Raw genomic sequence first — 25,314 nt, 5'->3', positions numbered from 1 at the left:
TCCTTCCACTCGTCCTTCACGTTTCCAATCACACACATTGTGTATGGAAGAATCTCAGCCTCCCACCTAGCTTAAAAACAGTATTTATGACACAGGGGTCAACTGCACACACACAACAGCCACTCCTGCATGATTGTTCTCCCTCAACAAAGAGAGAGTGGATACTGCATAATAGAGGCACCTAAGGCTGCAGATCTTCACATGGGATGCTTGTGATATACACTGTTATGGTGCACAAGTTTCTTTCGTAAAACCATCGCGAGAACCCCTGCTATGGGGTGGCACAGAAATACTGGAAATAGGTGACTATAATACTTAGTAACGCCTTGCCAAGTGGAAGAGGTAAAAGCAAACAAAAAAAAACCACTTTAAAAAAACCCTGCATCATAAACATGATTAAAAACACATGCTAAATCCCTTAAGATATACACAATATACTGATCTATTGTGAAGTCTTAAAAGGAGAGTAAGAGCTACTTTTCAACACACAGGAAAAAACCCTTTCCTTTGCTAGCAGAGTAGAAGGGATAGGCGCTAAGAAGCATCACAGGACAAGTGATTTTGCTGAATTCAAAGGGCTCACTTCAAAGCAATAAGCAGGAACCATACAAAAGGTTGTTTAGTCGTTAAGTCGTGTCCGAATTTGTGATCCCATGGACCAGAGCATGCCAGGCCCTCCTGTCTTCCACTGCCTCCCGGAGTTGGGTCAAATTCATGTTGGTAGCTTCGATGACACTGTCCAACCATCTCGTCCTCTGTCTTCCCCTTATCCTCTTGCCCTCACACTTTCCCAACATCAGGATCTTTTCCAGGGAGTCTTCTCTTTCCATGAGATGGCCAAAGTACTGGAGCCTCAGCTTCAAGATCTGTCCTTCCAGTGAGCACTCAGGGTTGATTTCCTTCAAAATGGATAGGTTTGTTCTCCTTGCAGTCCAGGGGAATTTCAAGAGTCTCCTCCAGCACCACAATTCAAAAGTATCAATTGTTCAGCGGTCAGTCTTCTTTATGGTCCAGCTTACTTCCATACATTGCTACTAGAAAAACCATAGCTTTGACTGTGCGGACCTTTGTCGGCAAGATGATGTCTCTGTTTTTTAAGATGCTATCTAGGTATGCCATCGCTTTCCTCCCAAAAAGCAGACGTGTTTTAATTTCATGGCTGTTGTCACCATCTGCAGTGATCATGGAGCCCAAGAAAGTAAAATCTGTCACTGCCTCCATATCTTCCCCTTCTATTTGCCAGGATGTGACGGGACCAGTGGCCATGATCTTAGTTGTTTTGATGTTCAGCTTCAGACCGTTTTTTGCACTCTCCTCTTTCACCCTCATTACAAGGTTCCTTAATTCCTCCTTACTTTCTGCCATCAGAGTGGCATCATCTGCATATCTGATGTTTCTTCTGGCAATCTTAATTCCGGCTTGGGATTCATCCAGTTCTGCCTTTCGCATGATGTATTCTGCATATAAATTAGATAAGATGGGAGACAATATACAACTTTGTCATAATTCTTTCCCAGTTCTGAACCAATCAGTTGTTCCATATCCAGTTCTAACTGTTGCTTCCTTTCCAATGTATAGATTTCTCAGGAGATAGGCACTCCTATTTCTTTAAGGACTTGCCATTGTTTGCTGTCAAAGGCTTTTGTGTAGTCAATGAAGCAGAGGTAGATGTTTTTCTGGAACTCTCTGGCTTTCTCCATAATCCAGCACATGTTAGCAATTTGGTCTCTAGCTCCTCTGCTCCTTCGAAATCCAGATTGTACTTCTCGCAGTTCTCGGTCCACATACTCCTTGGAGGATTTTGAGCATAACCTTGCTAGCGTGTGAAATAAGTGCAACTGCACGGTAGTTGGAGCATTCTTTGGCACTGCCCTTCTTTGGGACTGGGATGTAGACTGATCTTTTCCAATCCTCTAGCCACTGCTGAGTTTTCCAAACTTGCTGGCATATTGAATGTAGCACCTTAATAGTGTCATCTTTTAAGATTTTAAATAGTTCCACTGGAATGCCATCACCTCCATTGGCCTTGTTGTTAATCAGGCTTTCTAAGGCCCACTTGACTTCACTCTCCAGGCTCAAGGTCAGCAATCACACTATCTGGGTTGTCCGGAACATCCAGATCTTTCTGGTATAATTCATCTGTGTATTCTTGCCACCTCTTCTTGATGTCTTCTGCTTCTGTTAGGTCCCTATCATTTTTGTCCTTTATCATGTCCACCATTGCACAAAATGTTCCTTTAATATCTCCAATCTTCCTGAACAGATCTCTGGTTTTTCTCTTTCTATTATTTTCCTCTATATCTTCACACTGTTCATTTAAGAAGGCTCTCTTCTCTCTCCTTGCTATTCTTTGGAAGTCTGCAGTCAATTTTTTGTATCTTTCCCTATCTCCCTTGCATTTTGTTTCCCTTCTCCTCTCTGCTATTTGTAAGGCCTCGTTGGACAACCACTTTGCTTTCTTGCATTTCCTTTTCTTTGGGATGGTTTTCGTTGCTGCTTCCTGTATGAGCCTCCATCCATAGTTCTTCAGGCACTCTGTCCACCAAATCTAGTTCCTTAAATCTGTTCTTCACTTCCACTATGTATTCATAAGGGATTTGATTTAGATTATACCTGACTAGCCCAGTGGTTTTTCCTATTTTCTTCAGTTTAAGCTTGAGTTTTGCTAGAAGAAGCTGATGATCAGAGCCACAATCAGCTCCAGGTCTTCTTTTTGCTGACTGTATAGAGCTTCTCCATCCTTGGTTGCAAAGAACATAATCAATCTGATATTGGTATTGCCCATCCGGTGATGTCCATGTGTAGAGTCGCCTCTTGTGTTATTGGAAAAGAGTGTTTGCGATGAGTAGTTGTTCACTTGACAAAACTCTATTAGCCTTTGCCCTGCTTCGTTTTGAACTCCAAGGCCAAATTTCCCTTTTGTTCCTTTTATCTCTTGACGCCCTCCTTTAGCATTCCAGTCCCCTAGAATGAGGACATCTTTCTTTGGTGTCAGTTCTAGAAAGTGTTATAAGTCTTCATAGAATTGGTCCATTTCAGCCTCTTCAGCATCGATGGTTAGTGCATAAACTTGGATTACTGTGATGTTGAACGGCCTGCCTTGGATTCGTATTGAAATCTTTCTATCATTTTTGAGAATGTATCCCAGTACAGCTTTTCCCACTCTTTTGTTGACTATGAAGGGCTACTCAATTCCTTCTATGGGATTCTTGCCCACAATAGTAGATATGATAATCATCTGAATTGAATCCACCCATTCCCATCCATTTTAGTTCACTGACACCCAGGATGTCAATGTTTATTCTTGCCATCTCCTGTTTAACCACCTCCAGCTTCCCAAGGTTCATAGATCTTACATTCCAGGTTCCTATGCAGTATTTTTCTTTGCAGCATTTCACTTTCCTTTCACTTCCAGGCACGTCCACAGCTGAGCGTCCCTTCAGCTTTGGCCCAACTACTTCCTTAGCTCTGGAGCTACTTGTAACTTGTCCTCTGCTGTTCCTCAGTAGCATGTTGAACGCCTTCTGACCTGAGGGGCTCATCTAACCATCTACAAAAGGTTAGGAAAAATCCAAAAAGAAAAACTCACAACCATTGCCTAGCAAAATGAGAACAGCATAAAATCCTAGGGAAAAGGAACAGAGAAGACAAAAATCATGGAGAGCCCGGTCTCTAGCATGCCACCTAAAACACATCCATCCACTATTGTCTGCCTGCCAATTGAAGAACAACATCCTAGCCATCAACAAGTTTTCCAGTCACTGCAAGATCTCTCTCATCCACTGGAACGGAAGAAGCACCAACAGAAGGTGGAGGCAATTGCAGATGGGTGGGCTGCTTGCGCACTTGCTATGAGGGAAACCAAGTCATGTGCCATAAAGCAAGGGTTGGAAATGTTTGAACCTTTGCTTTTCATTAGACACCCATGATCTCTCTTTGCTGGCTATTCTAGACAGGGGTATTCCCACAGTGTCAGGAGAGCCACATAGTCCTCTTCTTGGCCACAATGCCTGCTATGGCATTTTGGATCCAAAATTCACAGCCTTGCCAGGCCATACTCACCACATGGCAGAGATACTATCTGTCTGGATCCACTGCAAAAGAGAAAAAGATGTGGGGCACTGTGGAAAACCTCAGCACAGCTGGAGCCCTGCAAGAACCCCTTATAGACCTAAGGCAGACCAAAGCCTGGCAGATAAAGCTTGGGGAAATGAATCCTTTGGATTATAGCACCCCAAACCCCTCAGCCACCATGGTCAATGTATATTGTGGCTTGTGGATTCTGGGAGTTGTAGTGCAAAGGAGTCCCTTTTCTGAACTCTGCCAAGGACAATCCCACTTACTCCACCCACCTCTGACTGCATCCTTAACTTTGCTTCCAATCCCAAAACATCCTCCTTCAGCCTTCTGGCCCCAAGAGTGAAGGCTGATGTTCCAGGTGCTGACCATGGGCATATGTTCTTGCCTTCTCTGACCTCATAGGACCTTTTAAGGATAAAATGAGATAGCGCCTAAGTAGAACACAGGAAAGTTACCTTCTAATTTCAGTGGAACGCCTATCTATCTCTTGATGGCTAATGGGATGTCAAAAAGGGACTTCTGATGCTGGCTAGATAGTTCAGTGGTTTAGGTATCTGGCTATAAAGCCAGGGGCTGGGAGTTCGATTCCCCACTAGAGGCAGCCAGTGTGGCTTGGAACAAGCTGCACTGTACCTGGGCACCCCCAGAAGAAGGGAATGATAAACCACTTCTGGCTATGTAAAGGGTCAGCCAAAGTCAGAATTGACTTGACAGCGTATTTAAAAAAAATGCTGGCCTATAGTGTTTCCTCTTGTAAGTGCAGAGAGCTGGGAGGCATAGATCTGGATCAACGTTTGGAAAAGTTACTTTTCAGGACAATGGCTCCAGAATCCCTAAGGCAGAAGGGCAACTGTAAATACTACCTGGAGGGGCTGGCAACTGGTCCCAAATAGGTAACTTTGGCAATCTCTGCATGAAAACAGCTTGATATACTACCCAGGAAATATAGATTTCTAATTACAACCTGGTAGCCCATGTTTTGAATTCCACCTTCTGCTTCTGAAACAAAAGGAACCAGACCTTATAGAAATGCACACACACCCTTTGGGGTTCTTGCAAAAATATATATATAAATAAATAAAAAACCAGAAGATGTGAGCCCCGAGTTACAGAATTTGCAAGAGAAGAAAACCTGCCAAAGGATTAGAGCACAGCCTACTAGACGAGAAAGAACGGCATGGCTTTCATCCATACATGTATTCACTCGAGCCTATAATAGAGCTGTCAAGAAGCCACAGCAATATACTACGCTCTAATTCTAGCTTAGCAGAAATCCTTCCAGGCATGGATTTTTCTTCCATCGAGTGTGGCAGGTTGTTATCTGGAGATCCCCGTGCAAAAAAAGAAAAGAAAAAAAAGTTTGCATGCATAAAAGCTGTGGTGGGCAGAAAAGAGAAGGGAAAGAACATCTTTAGGAAGAATGGTTTTAGAAACCCAAGCTCCATTCATTGAAAGCAGAGGCTAGCGCGAAGCCACTTTTCTGGCTGACCTGTGCAGCTTCTAGCGCACTCTTGTGTTCTTCCAATGTCACTACAAGCTGGTCATGTTGGGAGAGTAAATTCTTATGCTGTAACTACACAAAAGAAAAGACCACATCAAACTTGATCCCAAACATGTTTCAGTGAACCAAGTGCCAATCATCCTTCAAAGTCAAAAAGATACTGTCAGGGCCATCAACTGACAGAAGCTAACTCCTTAGCTGCTCGTTAGTCAATTAACTGAATACATTTCCGCTCTGGTGTCTTTTTGAGATAGGACTGATGCAGCTGGAACTAAGGTTAAGAGGCTGGAAACATGGTTGAGATTACTGACTGCCTGTGCCCCAGAATTTGCTCCACCACTGCATGAACTGCATTTAATGAGTAAACTGGAATCACCCTTATCCAGGGTTAATCAAACCAAGATTCCTTTTAACCAAGATTTGCTAACTCATGTCAAACCCTGGTTAAGCAACATATTGCCATGGTTAAGGTTGGTGCCAATGTATGTGTTAACTGCTGTTCAAGGAAGGAGGATGTGGAATTCACTGAAGAACATGTGAATTCCACAACATGTGCTTTCTTAATCATGGTTCCAAGATGGCTTGTGTACATGGTGCCAAGCTATGCTTTTGATTGTAGGTTGGGAAACCTCATGCTCTGGAGCCAAATCTGGCTCTCCCAGTGCCCCAGTCTAGACAGATGTCCAAGCTCCTTTGTCACAAAGTCAGCAATCTGGTGGGTTGCCCACTTACCCCCCCATTCAGAAATGTCTATTCTAAGGCTGAAATCCTGGCAGCAAGGGTTCTCAGCTAGAACATGCTGATATTGTCAGTCCCAAACCTTTTGCCACTACAGCCTTTGACCTCCCCTTGAATCCAGCTGCTGAAAACCTCAATGATGCTGAATTCAACCCATAGACTGAAAGAGGTTTCTCAGACTTGGTTTAGACTTATATGTCCACGGTCAAAGAAGAGGAGGGTGAGCATGAGTGTGCACTTTTAAGAAATTACTCAAGAGGACAAACTTATTGTTACCTTATTTTTCAAGCTGCAGGACTTTATAACTCCCCTTTGCAAACAAGGGACACTTTTTTATTTAAAGAAAAAGAATCTGTGTCCCTTGTGCCTTACAAGATCTGAATCTTACCTTCACGTCTTGCAGCTGGGTATGAATATCTTGATGAGCTTTCCTCAACTGCCTGTTCTCTTCTCGCAGATTATACAGGGACTCTGTGAAGAATTCAATGCAAACAAAAATTGATCCTACCGTTGTATATCTCATAGGGCAAATCTAATTATACCTCCATTTAAATATTTACTTTCAAGCCTGATCAGAAACAGGCTCAGTGCAGAATTCAGGAAGCAAATACCAGGGAGTGGACAATCCTCCTTTTCCTCCCTCCCAAAGTTTAATTATATTACACAGTTCTCTACCCTTCAGCTTTGACAGTTCCTGCTCTTTTTCTTGCTGGAGCTCCATGTATCTCTGCTTGTGCTCACTGACCACATGGTTGAAATCCTCTCCTTGTCTCCTGTGCTCTTCCTGCAGGTCCAAGTGCTGCTTCTTTAGTTCTTCATTTTGGCTCTGTAAAGAACAAAAGAAAGAAGGCCATACAGGAATCACTGATCGCACACAGTGGTTCCCAGCCTTGCCTCTCCAGATGTTCTTGGATTGTATCTCCCAGAAATCCTGGTCTACACAGCTAGTGGTGAAGGCTTCCGGGAGTTTTAGTCCAAAAACATCTGGAGACCCAAGGCTGGGAACCACTGATCTAACACATCAATTATACATTTAAGACGTAGCTTGCAGCTACCAATGTTCTTGCTTTTTCTCCCACTCTAAAGCAAGCACAGAAAGCCCCTCCTAGACCAGAACAGTAGAGGTGGGCCCGTTGTGGTCCTGATCTATCAAGGGACCTACACAGGCCATTCATATTGTCCAAAAGCAGTGGTGGGTAGAGTGCAGTCTCTTGGTTGCATGTGTCCCCTTTCTCATTCCAAAATGTTGGGTATTTTTAATTGATCAAAAAGCTGTTGTGTGCCTTCAAAAGGCAATGAGAGCAGTCTTCCCAGGTTTTGTAGGCAGCCAATGCCCCTATGCCCCCCTTCAGTTTTTAAAAATTGTCACTAGAGGATACAACAGTGTTTACTGAATCTCCCCTTTTAAAGAAAAATATTTGGGAAGGTGGAGAGGTGCACGGGCAGGTACCACTCTCCAAGGCCCAGGGGTAAGGATGAGTAGCATAAGAGGCCTCTGGAGGTCACCACCCCTGCCCAAGAGTGATCTGTTCAAACAAATGCATTGGGTATTTGAACTGTAAAAATAGCTGCCATTTGAGATCGGATTTTGACTATAGTCAGGGCGAAGAATCCTACATGCATATAGGTTTTGTTGTTAAGTCATTAAATTGTGTCCAACTCTTCGTTACTCCATGAACCAGAGCACGGCAGGCCCTCCTGTCTTTCACTGCCTTCCGGAGTTTGGTCAAATCCATGTTGGCCACTTCGATGACACTGTCCAACCATCTCATTGTCTGTCCCCTTCTCCCCTTGCCCTCACACTTTCCCAACATCAGGGGCTTTTCCAGGGAATCTTCTCTTCTCATGAGATGACCAAAATATTGGAGCCTCAGCTTCAGGATATGTCCTTCCAATGAGCACTCAGGGTTGATATGCATATATAACATGCATATATAGTAGGATTCCAGTCCAGCAAACAGAACCCTACTGTGAGGCAGTAATGCAGTGTAACTGTGCTGAGACATAAACCAGCTGGTCCTCCAAATGTGCTTAGACTGTACCTCCAAGCATTCCTTACCATTGCCAATGCTGGCTAAGGCTGATGAGGGTTGAAGTACTGCAACATCTGCCAAGCTGCACTTTGCCCATACCTAAGTCGTGCTCAGGTCACATGATAGAGCTTGGTCTTCTCCTCTCCTCTTCCTCCAGTTCATAATTTTCAGACATCATGAGATATCAGTGCAGGCAAACCATGGCCGTCCAAAGCTGTTTTGGTGGCCCTCAACCCTCCGACGCTCTCCTCTTTTTATAAGGAATAAGGGGGAGGGTGATTTTGAAAGGGGGAGGTAAACTCCTAAATAGTCCCACTTTCATTCTGTCCCCTTCTTTGGTATTTTTGGTCATCTGTGTAGCCGAAAATACCAGAAAACTGTCCGCCTGGGACCCACCAAAATTGATTATCCCATGTTTCAAGAAGAATCATGACAACAGTCATGATGGATCAGAGCAAGAATTTCCAAGCTCAGATGATGACAGAGGGAGAGGAAACCTACTAAAAGTTCAGCATGGCTTGCAATCCACATTAGCTAGTCACTCTCAAGATTTCTGGCTCCCTATAGGACTGGACTAACTCAGAATGTACATGGAGCAACTGTGTATTTTGAAGCTTCCCCTTGTCAACTGCTTTCAAAACAGACCATTAAGAGTCCTGGAGGTTGCCTTTCTGAAATGTACATATGCCAAATGGGAGATAAACATTTGGTAATCAGAAGAATTTATTCATTCGTTTGTTTGTTTACAATTCTACCCAACAGGACTAGTAGCAGAGCCACTACTCTGGGTAGCTCTGCTACTCAGGCCTTCCTGTGACATCCAGAAATATCCTTGCAATCAAAGTGCTATTTTAACTTGAGGTTTTCGCCAAATGCCAAATAAGGCTAGACTCAAAATGTCTTCATCTCCTAACTCTCCTGTTAAGACTGGATTTTTAGAACAACGTGCATATCTACCTTCAGCATCTGGTGTTGAACGTTCAGAGCGCTGTATCTGCTATTGGAATCTTGCTGTAAAATGAGAAGAGAAATAGAGGATCAGCTGATATCTTCAGCCTTACAATGATTTGGTATCTTTCTGTAAATGATATTAAGAGGACACTGCAAACTTGCTCTTCAGATGTAATGAGGCTCAGGATACATCCTAAGGCAGTGGTGGCGAACCTTTTTGGGCTCAGGTGCCCAAACTGGTGGGGAAAAACCCCAGTGGGCGGCATACTGCAGCAGCAGTGGAACCAGAAGTGGCGGCGGCAGAACCAGAAGTGGCAGCAGAAGGGGGAATCCCGTCACAGAGGTGTCTCGGGACCCCACTCCAGATCCACTGCCAGCACCAGCTGCTCCGGATCTGCCTGCCTAAGTGCCAGTACCGCAGCTGCAGCCGCGTTCTCAGGTTTAGCTGTGCGGGGGGGGGGGGGGGAGTAGCGATCCAGAGACTTATGGCTCGCGTGCCAGCAGAAAGGGCTCCACATGCCTGCACTTATCCAGATTCCTCCCTGGATTCCCTTTTTACAAACTGATTTCAGGGACATGTTACATGTTTTAATTAAAAGATCAGCCATTTCCCATTTGAGAACTTGTGAGGGACACCACCTCTACTTCAGGGCAGAGGCAGTGGGGAGTCCCTCCTCAAACACGGTTTCAGTAAATTTCAAGCTCCCAAAAACTGCTTAAACCTGATTTTACTGAAGCAGGTAAACTGGGTACAAGAAAAGGATAGGCATCAGTCACACCCCGTTTCATCACTCTGCAGGGGGCCTGAATTAGGTCCACTAACCCCCCAGTCCAGTCTCTTCCCAATCCTGAGTTGCCATCACTGGGGACAGGCCACCCACAGTCTGCTGGTGGCACTGGGTCTTCAGCACAGCCCCAAGCTACCCTTCACCTTTCATTGAGAGCTAATAGTGCCAGTTGTTCACTAGTAGGCGTCCCCAACCTCTCTTCCTGCTGCTTCCCTGGTGCTCCTCTTGGTGCCTGCACCTCCAGTGCCTTTGCTGAGTGGGGGTGAGGGCCAGTTGCCCTGCCAAACACTGAGGTCTCCAAAGGGACAGTGCCAGCAGACTGAAGGTGGGTGCTCCTCCACCACATCTTCTCCTTTCAGTAACCAGGACTTCCACCCAAATATCTACCCAGGGGTTCTGAACATGCATGCATTCCATGTCCCCAGCAGCACCAAAGACAGGGTTCAACTCTTCCTCCACTTCCCCTACTCCTTGATATCAGACCTCGTCAAGCTGTCTGTTCCAATCCCCCCTTCTTTCTGCTCCTCCTTTATCCCTAACTCCTCTCCCCCAAACCAAACCCTTGCTCACCTGCCCAGATGGATCATATCATCTCCGTCCTCCTCTTCCCCACCCGCTGAGTGTCCTCCAGAGTCTACACCCTCCTAGGTCCCAGGAGCAACAGTTTCATCCAGACCCTCAAGAGCAGTGGTCTCCAACCTTGGGCCTCCAGATGTTCTTGGACTTCAACTCCAAGAAATCCTGGCCAGCAGAGATGGTGGTGAAAGCTTCTGGGAGTTGTAGTCCAAGAACATCTGGAGGCCTAAGTTTGGAGACCACTGCTCTAGAGGATACAGGGTATGGGCAGACAGCTAGCTAGGCCAACTTCTTCACACAACTCTTAGGCTGATATAAATCTGGAGCCAGAAATTTGATTGTGATTCGTCATTAAAGTCTAGAACTATCTGTCTTGGGAGGAGCCTCGTGGCGCAGTGGTTAAACCACCGTACTGCAGCCAAAACTGTGCTTACGACCTGGGGTTCAATCCCGGGTAGCGGCTCAAGGTTGACTCAGCCTTCTATCCTTCCGAGGTCAGGTCGGTAAAATGAGTACCCAGCTTGCGGGGGGGGGGGGGGAATGTGTAGCCTGCATAATTAACTTGTAAACCGCCCAGAGAGTGCTTGAAGTGCTACGGGGCGGTATATAAGCAGCACACTTTGCTTTGCTTTGTTCCCACTATCTATTTCAGCTTCTCACTCTTTCCTTCTGGAAACAGATGTTAAGGCATAGGCCCTTGCCCTACCCCTTCTGTTGTAATGTTACCGATCTTCCTGTAATTTCCACCTTCTCTTTTGCTCTCACTTGTCAGCGGATGGAGTGAGCTGTCTTAAGGTGGGTGTTTACAATTCCCAACCCAAACTGCTTCTCTGTCTTGCTACTCAGTAACCCATCTGCAGTGACCAACCGGCACTTCTGCCCATAACTGGCTTACTCCGTTCGTGTATGTACAGAAAACAAAGGAACGCATCTGTCAGATTTTGAATTCAAACCAGCAATAAGGCTTGGATAGCAGCCCCCAGACTCACTCTCTTTCCTCAGAACTGAAAGGCAGGACTTAAAGGACAACCTTCATCCTCACAGTGTGCTGCAACATGCATGCTCCCTAGCATCACTTTAGGGCAATTTTCTGATTCTTTTACTGATTTTCATCTTTATGTCAAGCCAGCTAAAAGGGCAACTGCCCTGAGCGGTAGTGACGGCAACTATGCATTTATGGTGGCTCTATGGAATTTGGTTTGGTTTGATTATGCCTGCCAGTATGAAGCTGCAGCATAGACAAAGGATGACCTAGTTCATATGCTCCAGGCAAGGAGCTTCCATATATATGATGGAGACACGAATCTATTTACCCTCCTAGTCTCTTTTCTCTCTGAGTGTCAGGCATGGCCTTTACACCCTAATCCATATGGATATCTTATTCCTATGAGTGGAGTGGATAGGAACCAAAAACATCAAGACATCACATATGCAGAGTCTTGCACTGCTTCTTCCCTTCCTACATTATATGATATCGCGGAGATGGATTATAGACCCTTTTCTACCATACAAAGATAACTGTGTTGGCTGGTAGATTCGTCTGGCCTCAATGTCTGGAGAATGAAGCCTCTCTGGGCTAGGCCTAGTTCATATACAACAACAAACCATAATTTATCATAATGACAAGAAAAGCGTACAAGCTCTGAGCTTGTACATTCCCTACCTACACCAATACTGTCTTATCTATTTTTTCCTACAAGTATTTATCACTGTGGTCAATGGGTAGAATTTTAAGCAGACCATTTACAAGTTTATTCACAAGTAAGAACATTACTTCCTATAATTATTATTTTAAATTGAGGACTCCGTCTATTAGGTTTATCCAACAAGAGCTTTATCCTCAGCCATCTTTTCAATCACTCCAACTCACTTACCCTTCCTTTATTTAGTGTTTCTTGTGCTTCTAGTTTATAAACAAGAAAATCTAAAAATAATGGGAGAAAAAAAATGAAACAGTGTGAGGAATGTTTATGTAAAAGAAACCTCAGGAAAATTTAACCAGAAGCAAGCATTAGAATAGTCCAATGGTTCCCAAACTTGGGTTCCTAGCTGTTCTCGGACTAAAACTCCCCATAAGTCTTCACCACTATCTGTGCTGGCCAGGACTTCTGGGAGTTGTAGTCCAAGAACACATGAGGACCCAAGGTTGGGAACCACTGGGGTAGCCAACTGTCTAAACAAGTGAGGAGGAAATGCAATTCATGTGTTGGTGCTTTGTTCACCAACTCTGATTCAATGCTGGGGAGGGAGACCTCCCTTCCAATTTATGAATGTGGAATATTCATAAGAAGCATCATGGATGCTTCTGTATCCACAATTCATGCCCTTGTTGCCAGCAGGAAAAAGGATGCCAAGCTTTACATAACAAAGGGCAACCTGAATGTTGATAATACCAATAGCAGGAATCAAGACTGTCTACTACAGGATACCTTCTTGTGTTTGCTACCATTCACAAGGTGACGAGGGAAAATCCCAGAAGCTGGCTCCTTTTTTTCCCCATCAATTAACCACTTCTCATTCACACACAAGGCAATTGTTATTGCCTCTCTTTTTTTGACAAGTGTGAATGGTAGTTATAATTTTCCTGCACTCTTCCTCACATGGAGGGCTCCCATAAGTAGAGCAGACTTCTTCACTGAACAAAGCAATGTCAGAGCAGGTGGGGACAGTTTGCTGATTTACCCACGCTACACAATTAAATAACATAGTGTTCTAACAAGTCAACAATACTTTTGCAGAGGCACTCTGAGGTCCAAACACAGGAACTGTCTGGTGGAGCTTGGCGGAAACACGCCTGATGAAATATGCCTGCCCAGTGAGAATAGCCCCTTTCTGAAAAACCAGGCAAAGCAGACCTTGAGAGGCAATGTTTTTTTCTTTCTTCCACTAACATTTTAAGAACCAAGCCACTAAAGCAATGGCAGTTAAAACAAAGAAGAAACTGGGAACGATGCTATGTCATTACATAGCACTTTGGGTGTGCTCCTATGGGAGCAATTATGTCATTCATCTCTAGTTCTTACTTTCTCTCCCAGCTTGATCAATCAGCCTGGCTTTTAAAATGTCGAAGCAAAATAAAAGGGGAGAGGGAACACCCTACCGAAAAAACATATCCACACTCCATAAACAAATACAGTCGTGGCCCGCTTTACGATTACCCCATTTAATGACGAATCCGCTTGACAACGATGTTTTTGTGATCGCAAAACGATGGTTTGAATGGGGTTTTTCCGCTTTGCGATGATTAGTTCCCTGCTTCGGGAACTGATTTTTGCTTTACGACAATCAAAAACAGCTGATCGTCGGGTTTCAAAATGGCCACCGGGTGTACAAAATGGCTCCCCACTATGTTTAGGAGCCATTTTTCGCTTTACAGGCACCCGAAAATGGCCACTCCTATGGAGGGTCTTTGCTGGAAAGTGAGTTTTCAGCTCATTGGAACGCACTGAACGATTTTCAATGCATTTCAATGGGCTTTTTTATTTTGCTTTATGACGTTTTCGCTCTACAGCAATTTCGCTGGAACGAATTAATGTCGTTAAGCGAGGCACCACTGTATCTGATCCAATCTTTGAGATTCTCCCAACCCCCATCTCTAAAACCTCGAAAATTCAGTTTGGCTAAACTTCTGCTCCACCCCTAATTAATTTATATGTTTTGACTGGCAGAATGAAAAACACCTTCTGAGTTCTGGAAATGCTGTCACAGGAAGAATGCATTTTATTGTTGTCCATTAGATGGCAGTGGAAAACCATTAAGAGATTCAGAGCTCTTAAAACAAAGCTACAAAGCTACAAATGAAAAGAAAAAGAAGATGCTTGAAATGGAAAGAACATATCACCATCACTGCTATTTTTTTCTTTGAACAGCCTGCTAAATTGAAATTTATTTGAAAGGACTATGTCCTATTTTGAAAATCAGAGACAGCCCTGCTAACACAGAGATCTTGTATAAATCATAGCAGTGGAAACAATATTCCTTTCATACTTGGATTTAGCAGAGCTAAGCTTTTGGGAAAGTCAAATGCAATGCAATGTGTTTTTACCTTCTTTTGCTTTTTTATGTTCAAGTCTTTCTTTCTGTAACGATTTCTCTAATCTTGACCGATGTTCATATACAACTGAAAAATGAATGTGAAAAAAATGGAAAGTATTTTAAAAGTAGACAACAAATAAGCAACTGAATGCTACAAATATCTGTTGCAAATGAGGGAAAGGAAGAGTCATGTGTGGTATTTTAAGCTTCCAGAAAAAAGGAGCTTTAAAAATTAAACAAAATAACACTATAATGTACGTTTGAGGAATAGGAAGGAAATCTATCGAACATAAAAGCAGGAGGAGAACTTTTTCTGGGATTTTCAAGTTTCAACACATGAGCCATGCAAAATTAAATCTACAAGACTACCAAATCTGTGTATGATGCCCGGTTTTTCTGCCTAATGAGATGATGTAACATAAAAGGAAAAAAAAAGGAAATTTGACAACTTATTCATTTTTAAATGTCATATAATACTCCTTACACACACAACAGAAAGTGGGAGAATAAAAGAACACAGAATTCTGACATTATAAACAAGCATAAATCAGTGAACAGGAGAAGTCAGGGGTGGTCCAAAGGAATAAAGAACAAACACAAAAACATGGTCAATCCATCTTGAGTAGATTAATCAAGAAAAGACAGAGCATTTGATCTAATGAAACTTTTTTCCCAATCACATATTAATGAGTGGTGAGAAATGCTGAGGGGGTTAGAATAGAAAATTAAAAAGCTATTTTTTTTCCTCTTCAATGAAAAATCACGTGCATTTGGGCGCCTTGCTAGGTCACGATGAATGACATGATCTCTCATTTTAACCAAGAGATGTCTCAGAAACAACCAAACGAATGTGTGTGTAATTTGCTCAAAGACATCATGGAGCATGCTTTATCACCATTACTGAGGGAAGAGACAACAAAGGGAGCATGCATGGTTTCTTCCACCCCGTTTTTTTCCTCACAACATAACCTATGGTAGGTCAGGCTAAGAGAATTTAATTGGCTTAAAGTCAACCAGTGATTTTCATGGCTGAATGGTCGTTTTCTGAATTGTAGCCCAAAACTGAAATCTCCACACCTTAGATTAGATTAGCCATCCTTCAGTCTCGAGAGACTATGATAACATGCTCTGTATGGAGGACTTGGAACAGCGTCTAGTGGGGCTGAGAAGGCCAATTCGAGAGTGACAATCCCTTCCACACTGAAGACAAATACAATCTGTCCCCTGTCGAGCTCCCTGATTTTGCTGCTTTCGGGACTGCCTCTTTGCCTCGGCCTGCTGGACAAACGTCTCTTCAAATTGGGAGAGGCCATGATGCACTGCCTGCCTCCAGGCTGCAATATAAGGCTATCTAGAAGTGGGATCTGAAACTCCAGACCAGTCTAGTTCATATAGGGAAGATAAGGCTACTAGTAACAATGGTGATATTCCACTGTGACGATGAGAAGCAACATGAATAACATTGACTGAAGGAAAAAAAGTAGACAAGGGCCATCACACTCTTGAGGGCTTCCCAGAAGCCTCTAACTAGCCACAGAGGGAACGCTATTCTAGGGTTCTTATGAATGGCTGTCAGAATGAGGGCTGGAACACAGTAGGACCCCCATATCCAGTGGCTCAATATCACCTATCTGCAGTCTGAAAATATTAAAAATACACAATGAAAATACCTACAAGTATGAACTTTCAAGATGAAATTATCAGACTGGCCACCAGAGAGAACCAAACACTACGTTGGGAGAGACCCTGCCATTTTGGTTAGTCCCAGCAGCCTGAGGCAACTTCCCTCCAGAGCAACACTGTTGTTGTAACACTCAGAGCTGGATTGGCTGGTGAGGCAGGAGGAGGGGTTCCCATCTAAACTCAGCCCTTACTGATAGAGGTCCCATCGGTCCAAAAGACCATTAGCTGTAATCCACGATTTTTATTATCCACAGGGGAACTGATCCCCTGTGGATACAGGAGTCCTATTGTACGGATCCTCGTTTACCCTGCTATGCAAAACTAACCTAGAAAGGTAGAGTAATTCTTCCTCAGTTTGTCCCACTACTTTCAACTGAATGTACACAAGCTGTCAGCAGGGCTTCAGCTCTATCCTCACAAAAAAAAACACCCTATTCATTCTGTTTACAAGATAATCAGCTGTTTGAATGAAGATGGAGCGATATAAGTTCTACATAGTGCTATCTTAATTTAGACAAATTAAAATTACCCCCAAATCTACAAAATATTTCCATGGTTAAAGGACAAACTGGTAGAAACAACAAACTGCTACAGCAGAGGTGTCCAATTCAATTTCATCTTGGGCTACATCGGCATTATGGTTGTATATACACTTTATCATATTAAATAGTGAGGACTGTATTTCCCAAGGTGCTGTATGCCAGAGGTCCCCAACCCCCAGTCCGTGGCCTGGTGCCGGTCTGTGGCCTGAGCCGGACAGGGCCGTGGAGACAGACCCCCTGCCCCACTCCCCACACTCACTCACCCGTGCACAGCTGATTTGTGCGCGTGCTCCATGGAAGCACTGCACCGCCATTTGTGCATGCACACAAGGACGTGCATGCCCGCACAAGCACAAGACTGCCATTTGCGCATGTGTGCATGCTCCGCACATGCACACAAGTGCGGGGGTGTCCCGCTTTCCCCAGCCAATCCATGGGGTGAAAAAGATTGGGGACCCCTGCTGTACGCCATCCAAGTAGCTACACTTTCTGATTCTTTTGCTGCTTGGAATGCTGGGATTAGAATTCCCAGCATCTTTGAGGAGAACTATGGGTGACTGAGCCTGCATATTGCTATACTGCACAGTAGCAGGCAATACTGTGAGGGCCACATGAAATGGCCTGGCATGCCAAATTCGGCCTGCGGGCCTTGAGTTTGACACATCTGTGTTAGAGTGTTTCCAGGACTCTGTATCTGGAACTTACTTCATAAATCATGGTCTGGGCAACAAACAACTCACCTAGCTCTCTTTTTTTAAACAACCCTTTAAGTTATCAACCAACATTATCCTCTTACAGCTGATTGATATCTCTGTGCTTAAATAATGAAAAGTTTCCAATCATTTTGCAGACAATGTACAGTGGACCCTCGACTTACAGAATTAATCTGTATTGGAACGGTGGCTGCAGATCGAACAGTCTGTCTCCATTGACCTACAATGCATTGAAAATCGATTAATCCGTAACCGGACGTTTTTGTTCCATTTTGATTTTTCCCCCCCCGGTCTGTAGATCGATTCTCCGGCTGCAAGTCGAACCTAAATTTTGCGGCCAGAGAAGTCTGTAACTCTAAAAGTCTGTAAGTGGAGCCGTCTGTAAGTCGAGGGTCCACTGTATTTTTCTCCTTCAGTCTTTAGCTTGCTCATAATGAGCTCATGGCAAATGACACATCTTTCTTGATTGCAGATGCCATGTAAGGCATGTCTTTTACCCGGTAAGCGAGAGGTCTTCTACTTTAAAACACCAAAAAATAAGATTAACCATAAGAACCAAACAATAAAAACAGCACAGTCCTGTGGCTTCTTAGAGACTAACAAATTCCTTATGGCATGTTCATGCTATAAACAAAATGTTCAAGTCTTTAAGGTGCTACAGAATTCTGTTGTTTGACTGCAGTGAACTACTGTACAATAATATGGCCACTCCTTTGGGAACCAAACAGTAATTATTAATGGTTTATTTAATAAAGGTATTTACTCTGTGCTGTGCACACACTGAAAAATCGGGTTTCAAAGATCAGTTTTCAGACATTTATAGCCCATTACATCACTGTACCTATCGCTTCCAAGTGTTACAGAATGGTGAAAAAGATGAAATTCTCCTTTTGCTGTTTTTCTCTCTAATTATACAAATCGGAGCTCGAACCCTGACTAAATATCAATACTATCTCAATGAAGAATAAATTCTCCTAAGTTTAGCAGTAGAAATATGCCTGTTTACACGTACACTTAAAAAACAGCCACAGAAGAACAGTTTTCTGTTTTGGGAGGAAACTCTGTTCTCCCAAAATTTTCCATTTGGCAGAAGAAGCTCTTAAAAACCAAGAGCTTATTCATCTCCTCTACATTCTCCCTCTTTCCTTCAACCATGAGGACAATCGGTGGGGTTGCTTAGCAGAAAGGGCACTATTAGCAACTTTTGTTCTTCAGATTCATATAATTAATGTCATTTGCATACTGGATTCCAAGCTACAGCAGTTGGATGCCCTGAGTTTACTTGTCCACATCTTTACGATAAAATTACAATTAAATCAAATTGATGTCCTTTGTTTTGCTTTGTTTGTACAGAAAAGTGATGGGAAATGTTCAAGGATCAAGTTTATGGAAGACATTCAGGTCCTCATGTTGATATTAACCACCAAGCCTTATTCGAGGGCAAGAGACTATTCATTGGTAAGATTTGGGAATAAACAATATTGTTCCATTCTAATATAAGAAAAACGGTCATTACCCAGTTCCACTAAATTGAACGAGACTTAGCTTAGCTAGGCTCACTCCACTGTAATCAATAATAAGCCAAACTTTGCTGAGATGCATCCAAAATGATGGATTATAAGGCACTTTGGTCTGATCTAGCAAGTTCCATTTTAGGACCATCAAGAGTACAGTGCTATTGCATATCTACAAAGAAATCAGACTTGCTTATGTTTTGTGCTTTCCTGAAATTTGGAAAACTCAAGTCAGCCCCTGAACGTCTTTACAGACTATAATGAGTTGATTTAGTAGCAACAATTGTCTTCTACACAGAATAGAATGTTCTGTCAACAACTTGTTTCCCATAAAGCATAACACAGCAATTTAGTAGACATTTACAGCAACTAAGGAAAAAGATATCGGCTTCCAGTCATCTTTTCTAAAAAATAAATTGTAAAATATTCATTTGGGGCTGGTAACCTGTTTCAAGGTCCATCTTACTTGAGTTGGTTTTCTAAGCAGTCTGGAAGTTACCTAATCCCAGCATCTCAAAATGCAAAACTAAGCATTCGGTATAACAGTAATTTCCTCATCTGTGTCCTTGTCTCCAGCAGATAAGAACCAGTCAGGAAACCTCTAAAGGAGATATGGTAACCACTATCTACAAACAGTTAAAACCACTTCCTCAAGATACTTTTGCCTTAAATTGAATACCATGCAATAGTTTTCCAAAGAGATAGATGTGTTAATCTGTGGCCCAAAGAAGGGAGGGGGCCAAATGTCAAAGCACTTTAAAGACTGAACTTTTTTTCCAGCATGAGTTTCTGATAAGATAGGTTGGTTTAAATATTCAAAAACTCTGATCTTTTTAATTTAAATCAAATTGATTTAAACTACAATTTAAATTAAAAAGATCAAATTGATTTAAACCTCAATTTAAATTTAAATGATCAGATTTTTTACACTTTAAATAAAAAGAAAATGTACACTGGATTTAATTAAAGTCATTTTTTTATTTTTTTAAAATCATTGATTTTTATCCACCCTGATTTTTCTTGATCAAAATCCACATGTATCTGAAGAAGTGAATGTTGATCCATGTAAGCTCACATGGAAACAAACCTATTATTGTTTATAATTCCACAATATTTTGTGTGTCCCCCTCCACTTTTTGTATACCATGATTTTACTGGTGTATATAATCCCTCCATTAATGCTGTTCAGAACTACTTCTGGAGAACATCAATTCATGGATCCACTATAAGCCCTAAGTGATCACAAATTTATTTGTTGTACACTCCAAATTTCTTCCCTCTTGACTGGGGATTTCATTAAATATTTTAAGCTGTTCTGAACCTAACAAAAATCTATTTTACTGACTAACCCCCATATTCTCATATTGTAAGAGAGGGAGAAACAAACCGTGCCTATCAACATTCTCCACACCTTCTTTATCTTTTTTCCAAACCTCTCTCAGAAAGACAAAGCAGGATACAGGCCCCTGACTATATCTGTTACAAATGTAGGAAGGAGGGATTATTTGTTTGACAATACCACCAAAACGAAATCTCAAAGCAACCATGTGCAAAGCAAGATAGTACTTTCCTAACTGTACAAGACAGGAAGTTTGGGTCTGTGTCACACTCATTGCCCTACGCAGCAAGAGGCAACATCCAAAAATCCTCCTCCTGATTTGTCCTACACTTGGAAGTTGCCATCACATCTTCTACAAGTCCCTTTATTGACTGATTGACTGATTGACTGATTGATTGATTGATTGATTGATCTGATTTGTATCCCGCCCATCTGGTCTATGCGACCACTCTGAGCGGCTTCCAATATAATACAAACAATTAATAAAAACACATAGTTACATAAATCTACAAATGAAAATGTGGAAACCAAGAAAATAGAGTAAAAATAAATTAAAGAGAAATGAGAAGAGAGTATCAAGTATTGACTGGAGGGAAGGCCTGAATAAACATCCATGTTTTTACTTGGCTTTTAAAGTTACCCAGCGTAGGGGCCACACGAATCTCCGGAGGAAGTTTGTTTTTACTGCATGATGCACTGCTTACATAAATAAAACAATTTTGCAAGGTGATATGCGTATGAATACACCGAAACATATGACAAACTAAATCTAATTTTACTGCCCTATACAGTTGACTCAATGAAATCAATTAACATCAGTGTATTGTAGATTGCCAAATCCCAACAAATGCTCTCTTGCTGGGACTAAAATTCCATAAAAACAGTGACCAAGTTACAAAGTTGAATTTGAGTGGGACTGCATGACCTGTGGCACTTTGACCCCAAAACAGAGCTCAGCAGCCATGTGTGCCAACCAATTAAACACCAGTGTTTGCCCAGAGCTGTAGAAATAGGAAAGCTGGCAAGTAACTCAAAGTTGACTAGACATAGCTTGTGGGTAATGTTTGACTTGGTGAGCTGTAACTAAACAAGTCTGGACTAGAGAATGGCACTGAGCCAAAACAATTTATTCAGCCTCTCAAAACACTAACTGTGTATTGTTATTGTCTTTCAAAAGTTTATTAATGACTTGACAGACAGGACTACAGCTCTGAGGAAGTCTTTGACTGGCCACCATAGGAAACAGGATGCTGGATTAGATCAGTCTTTGCCATCAGACAGGAGGGCCTTTCTTCACGCAGAAACTACACAGGCCTTGCCTTCACATACAAAGTCTTTTCTGCATGTCGCTGCTGTCCAAGTTCAGGCATTCAATCACTCTTCCCCAACTTGCTCAAACCTCTAGGCAACACTGGTGGTTCTGGGGGCCCAATCTTCTTCCCTCAGCACCCTGTGCACAGACCACTAAGAATTTCGTAAACTGCAAAAGAGGGAGTGGTAAAAAAAGTCCACTTCCTCTTATGAAAAATGGGTATGCTGAATCAAACAGGAATTTGGTAAATCAAGCCTTATGTAAATCCTATGGATCCCATGGGCAAACCCTCTTGTCCTACATGACTGCATAAGGACAATCATGTCCCTATAGCAGCAGCAGTAATTGTTTCCTAGGACATTTTGCCTGTGCTTTTATTTTTGTATATTTATATATTTTAGATGTTTTATTGGTGGCTGGTCTTTTGACCGTAATAAGGTTTTATCTTGTGAATATAATCATACATATTTGTATCTCCTGCATTCCTATTCCCCTTTATCACCCTCTTAGCCAGCATGTGCGTAAATTTCTACCTCCACAAACAACACCACATGCATTCAAAGAAGCAAGAGACGATCCACAAAGGCTAATTTCAAATGAAACTTGCTTTAAATGGGTCACAAGACTCTTTGTTGTTCTTTTCCAACCCGATGGCCTCTGGATGTGCTGGACTACAAATGTCATCATCCTCAGCCCGTGTGAACATTGAAGAATATCAGGATGGGTAAGCATGCATTAGACTCTGCCATGAATGCCATGACTGGGAATAAAAAAAAACAAAAGAAAATGACAAGTTAAGCTCACAAGGACTAAAGGGGGACAGGGACTCCCAGTGTGGTGTAGCAGATAGAGTGATGGACTAGGATTCTGAAGAACAAGGTTTGAATCCTTACTCAGCCATAGAAAATGGCTGAGGGAATGAAAGTAGTAAAACCTCTCCTTAAATATCTCACTTACCTTGAAGGCCCTATTAGGGTCGCTATAAATCGGTTATGACTTGACAGCACAAAATACACACAAAGGGGAAAGGGTATGGAGGTTGAAAATTCCTTTATAGTGATTTATCCTTCTGTATATTGTGAATCAAATGCATCTGGCACTCCCCTGTGGTCTTATTTTTCGGTTCTCTCTACTGCTGCTCCATCCCTCACTTTATTTGAAAGATGATGTCGTGACTGTCTAGACCTCCTATGCTATCAGATTTCCTGAAGCTCACTGTGATGTGCAAGGTTTTTAATTTTTCCTCAGTACCATAGGGTAGTCCTATTTAAAGCACTTTGGTAGGTTGAGCTAACATTCCTGCACTTCCAAAATTACCTCAGTATCCATTTCACAAAAGAACAACTGGTAGGGCCAAGTGGGTCATGGAGAAAGTAACTACTGTATTTATAGAGAATTCTGTCTCAATCTTGTACACTGTTACATATACTTAAATGTTATCCCACCAAATTCTGCATAAATTGGGCACGATATTACATAATTTAAGTCCTTTCTGTCATGTTTTGCTGTCCTTCCACAAGCAGGTGAAGACCTTTCTCTTCAGGCAAGCTTAAGTTTTAAATGGATTGTGGTATCTTACTGCTTTGAACATGTTTGGGTGTTGCTAAATTTTTTTTAGTACGGTATTTGTTTGATCTTTTTGTATTTGTATATTCATCGTTGTTACTGTTAAGTGCTGTCTTTTAATGATGTAAGCTACCTTGAATCCTTTTTAAGGTGGGGTAAAAAAATTTACATTAAAAAATAAACATCCTTCTCTAATCCCTACATCAATTTTAAACATGTTTTAAAGTACAGTATACTCCTCTTAAAAAAAAAAGAATAAACACACAAAATAAATGTATTGCAAGTTTTTAAAACATTCAAAGCATGAAAAAATCTTGAAAAAGGGAGGGGAGGGCAGGGAAGGGCCTGACAGCTAAATTAGTGAACCATTACAAGTTACGTGTCATGCAAACAGCAGCTGAAATACCGTTGCTTAGTGTAAAATGTCACAACTACAGCAGGCCTATTTGAATCAATGGGACTGATGGAGTTAATTCACTAAATCCTCATGGATTCAATGGGCCTACTCTAGTGAAGGATTTGAGCCAATAAATCTAAAGGAAGCCCTATAGACATCATGAATATAAAACCCTCTACCATTTTCGCTACTTCTTTCACTTACCCTGTATTTTTTTTTAATCCTGTGTGTTCTAATTCTACTATTAGCCTGGCCATTCCAAATCTCAGAATATTTATTTATTTATTTATTTATTTATTTATTTATTTATTTATTCATTCATTCATTCATTCATTCATTCATTCATTCATTCTATTTATACCCCACCTATCTGGTCATTTCAACCACTCTAGAAGATGTTGAGATAAGATTAGATGCAGTCATACAACACAAGACAAATGGGAACTATGGAAACATAGGTTTAACAGCTAAAGGTGGGTTGTGACTCCCTGATATGGGAGCATCTGAACAACCCATGGAGCTTCACTCTGAAGATGCCGGCCGCAGAGACTGGCGAAACTTCAGGAAGAACAACCTTCAGAACACGGCCAAAGAACCCGAAAAACCCACAACAATTTCACTCCATCCTTCATTTAATGTTACTCAAACACGGGTTCTTTCTTGTCTTAAACATACCCCCTGAACATTATGATCTCCAGTCCAGTCAGGAAACAGACTATGGAGATCTCTTCAAGCCACTACCTTTTGAAAACTTTATGTCTGGCTTTCCCATTTATTCCTGGATGACGGCCAGGCTATCTCATTTTCTCTGCCAGTGTCTTATCCTTTGCCTTCCTCTCATGAGAGAATGAGAAAGACACTGACCACAAGCAGAGAAATACAGGAGAGCTTACTATGAAGTGTAACACCTAGAATTCCCAGAGGAGAATAAATATACTCCCTCCCTCCCTCTCCCCCACCCCAATCATAACCCTGAATATAAATAAGTGCGTAAAAAAGTCTTGTTCACCAAAACTGTGCTAAGTGGTAGCTATCCCATTCCCGTTGGCCTGTGACACAAGTATGGAGGAAGAATATGGCCATGGTATTTGTTCAGTCAGGCATGATAGGCTGACACTAGGGCTTAGCACATTTCTGCTGCTCACCCCATGTGCATAAATCCGAAGTCTTCATTATCCTCTGCTTTCTGAGGTAATCCTAAAATACAGTGGCCAAGAACTGCAGCTCTTACCAGCCAACATGGCCAATGGTGAGGAAAACTAAGAGATGCAATCTTGCAACAACGAAAGGGCAGTTATTTGACAACCACTATACATTTCTTTATGGAAGTATTTTAAAAATGTTATTAACAGTAAAACACGATCTGATTAATGCAGCTTAGCTGGCTGACCCATGCCGCATCCAGTGATAGTTGGCATATTGAGGTACATGCATGCATAAACATGGATCACAGATGAGTTTTGAATGAATTGGCACAAGGAGCTTTCCCATGGCATTCATCCCAATGTTCTCCTGGGAAATATCCAGTAATTTCAAGTGCTGCACT

The 25,314-nt window shown here is 42.2% G+C and overlaps 1 protein-coding gene across 4 annotated transcripts in view; it reads right to left on the bottom strand.

Moving 5' to 3' along the window:
* Positions 1-25,314, bottom strand: part of GOLIM4 (golgi integral membrane protein 4) — a 70,162-nt gene that overhangs the window by 36,794 nt on the left and 8,054 nt on the right. For 2 of the 4 annotated variants that reach the window (XM_072996166.2, XM_078389679.1), the window contains exons 3-8: positions 14,713-14,787; positions 12,542-12,591; positions 9,310-9,363; positions 6,995-7,145; positions 6,708-6,790; positions 5,570-5,653 (exon numbers count right to left, since the gene is read on the bottom strand). In XM_072996166.2, the coding sequence (XP_072852267.2) occupies positions 5,570-5,653; positions 6,708-6,790; positions 6,995-7,145; positions 9,310-9,363; positions 12,542-12,591; positions 14,713-14,787 (497 nt within the window). The remainder of the gene's footprint in view (positions 1-5,569; positions 5,654-6,707; positions 6,791-6,994; positions 7,146-9,309; positions 9,364-12,541; positions 12,592-14,712; positions 14,788-25,314) is intronic. The other 2 variants (XM_078389678.1, XM_078389680.1) reach the window with 1 other exon arrangement.

The sequence above is a fragment of the Pogona vitticeps genome, chromosome 3 (genome assembly GCF_051106095.1).
Source record: "Pogona vitticeps strain Pit_001003342236 chromosome 3, PviZW2.1, whole genome shotgun sequence".
Lineage (NCBI taxonomy): Eukaryota > Metazoa > Chordata > Lepidosauria > Squamata > Agamidae > Pogona > Pogona vitticeps.
Note: the sequence above shows the minus strand (reverse complement) of the source record. Positions and strands in the feature narration are given on the sequence as shown.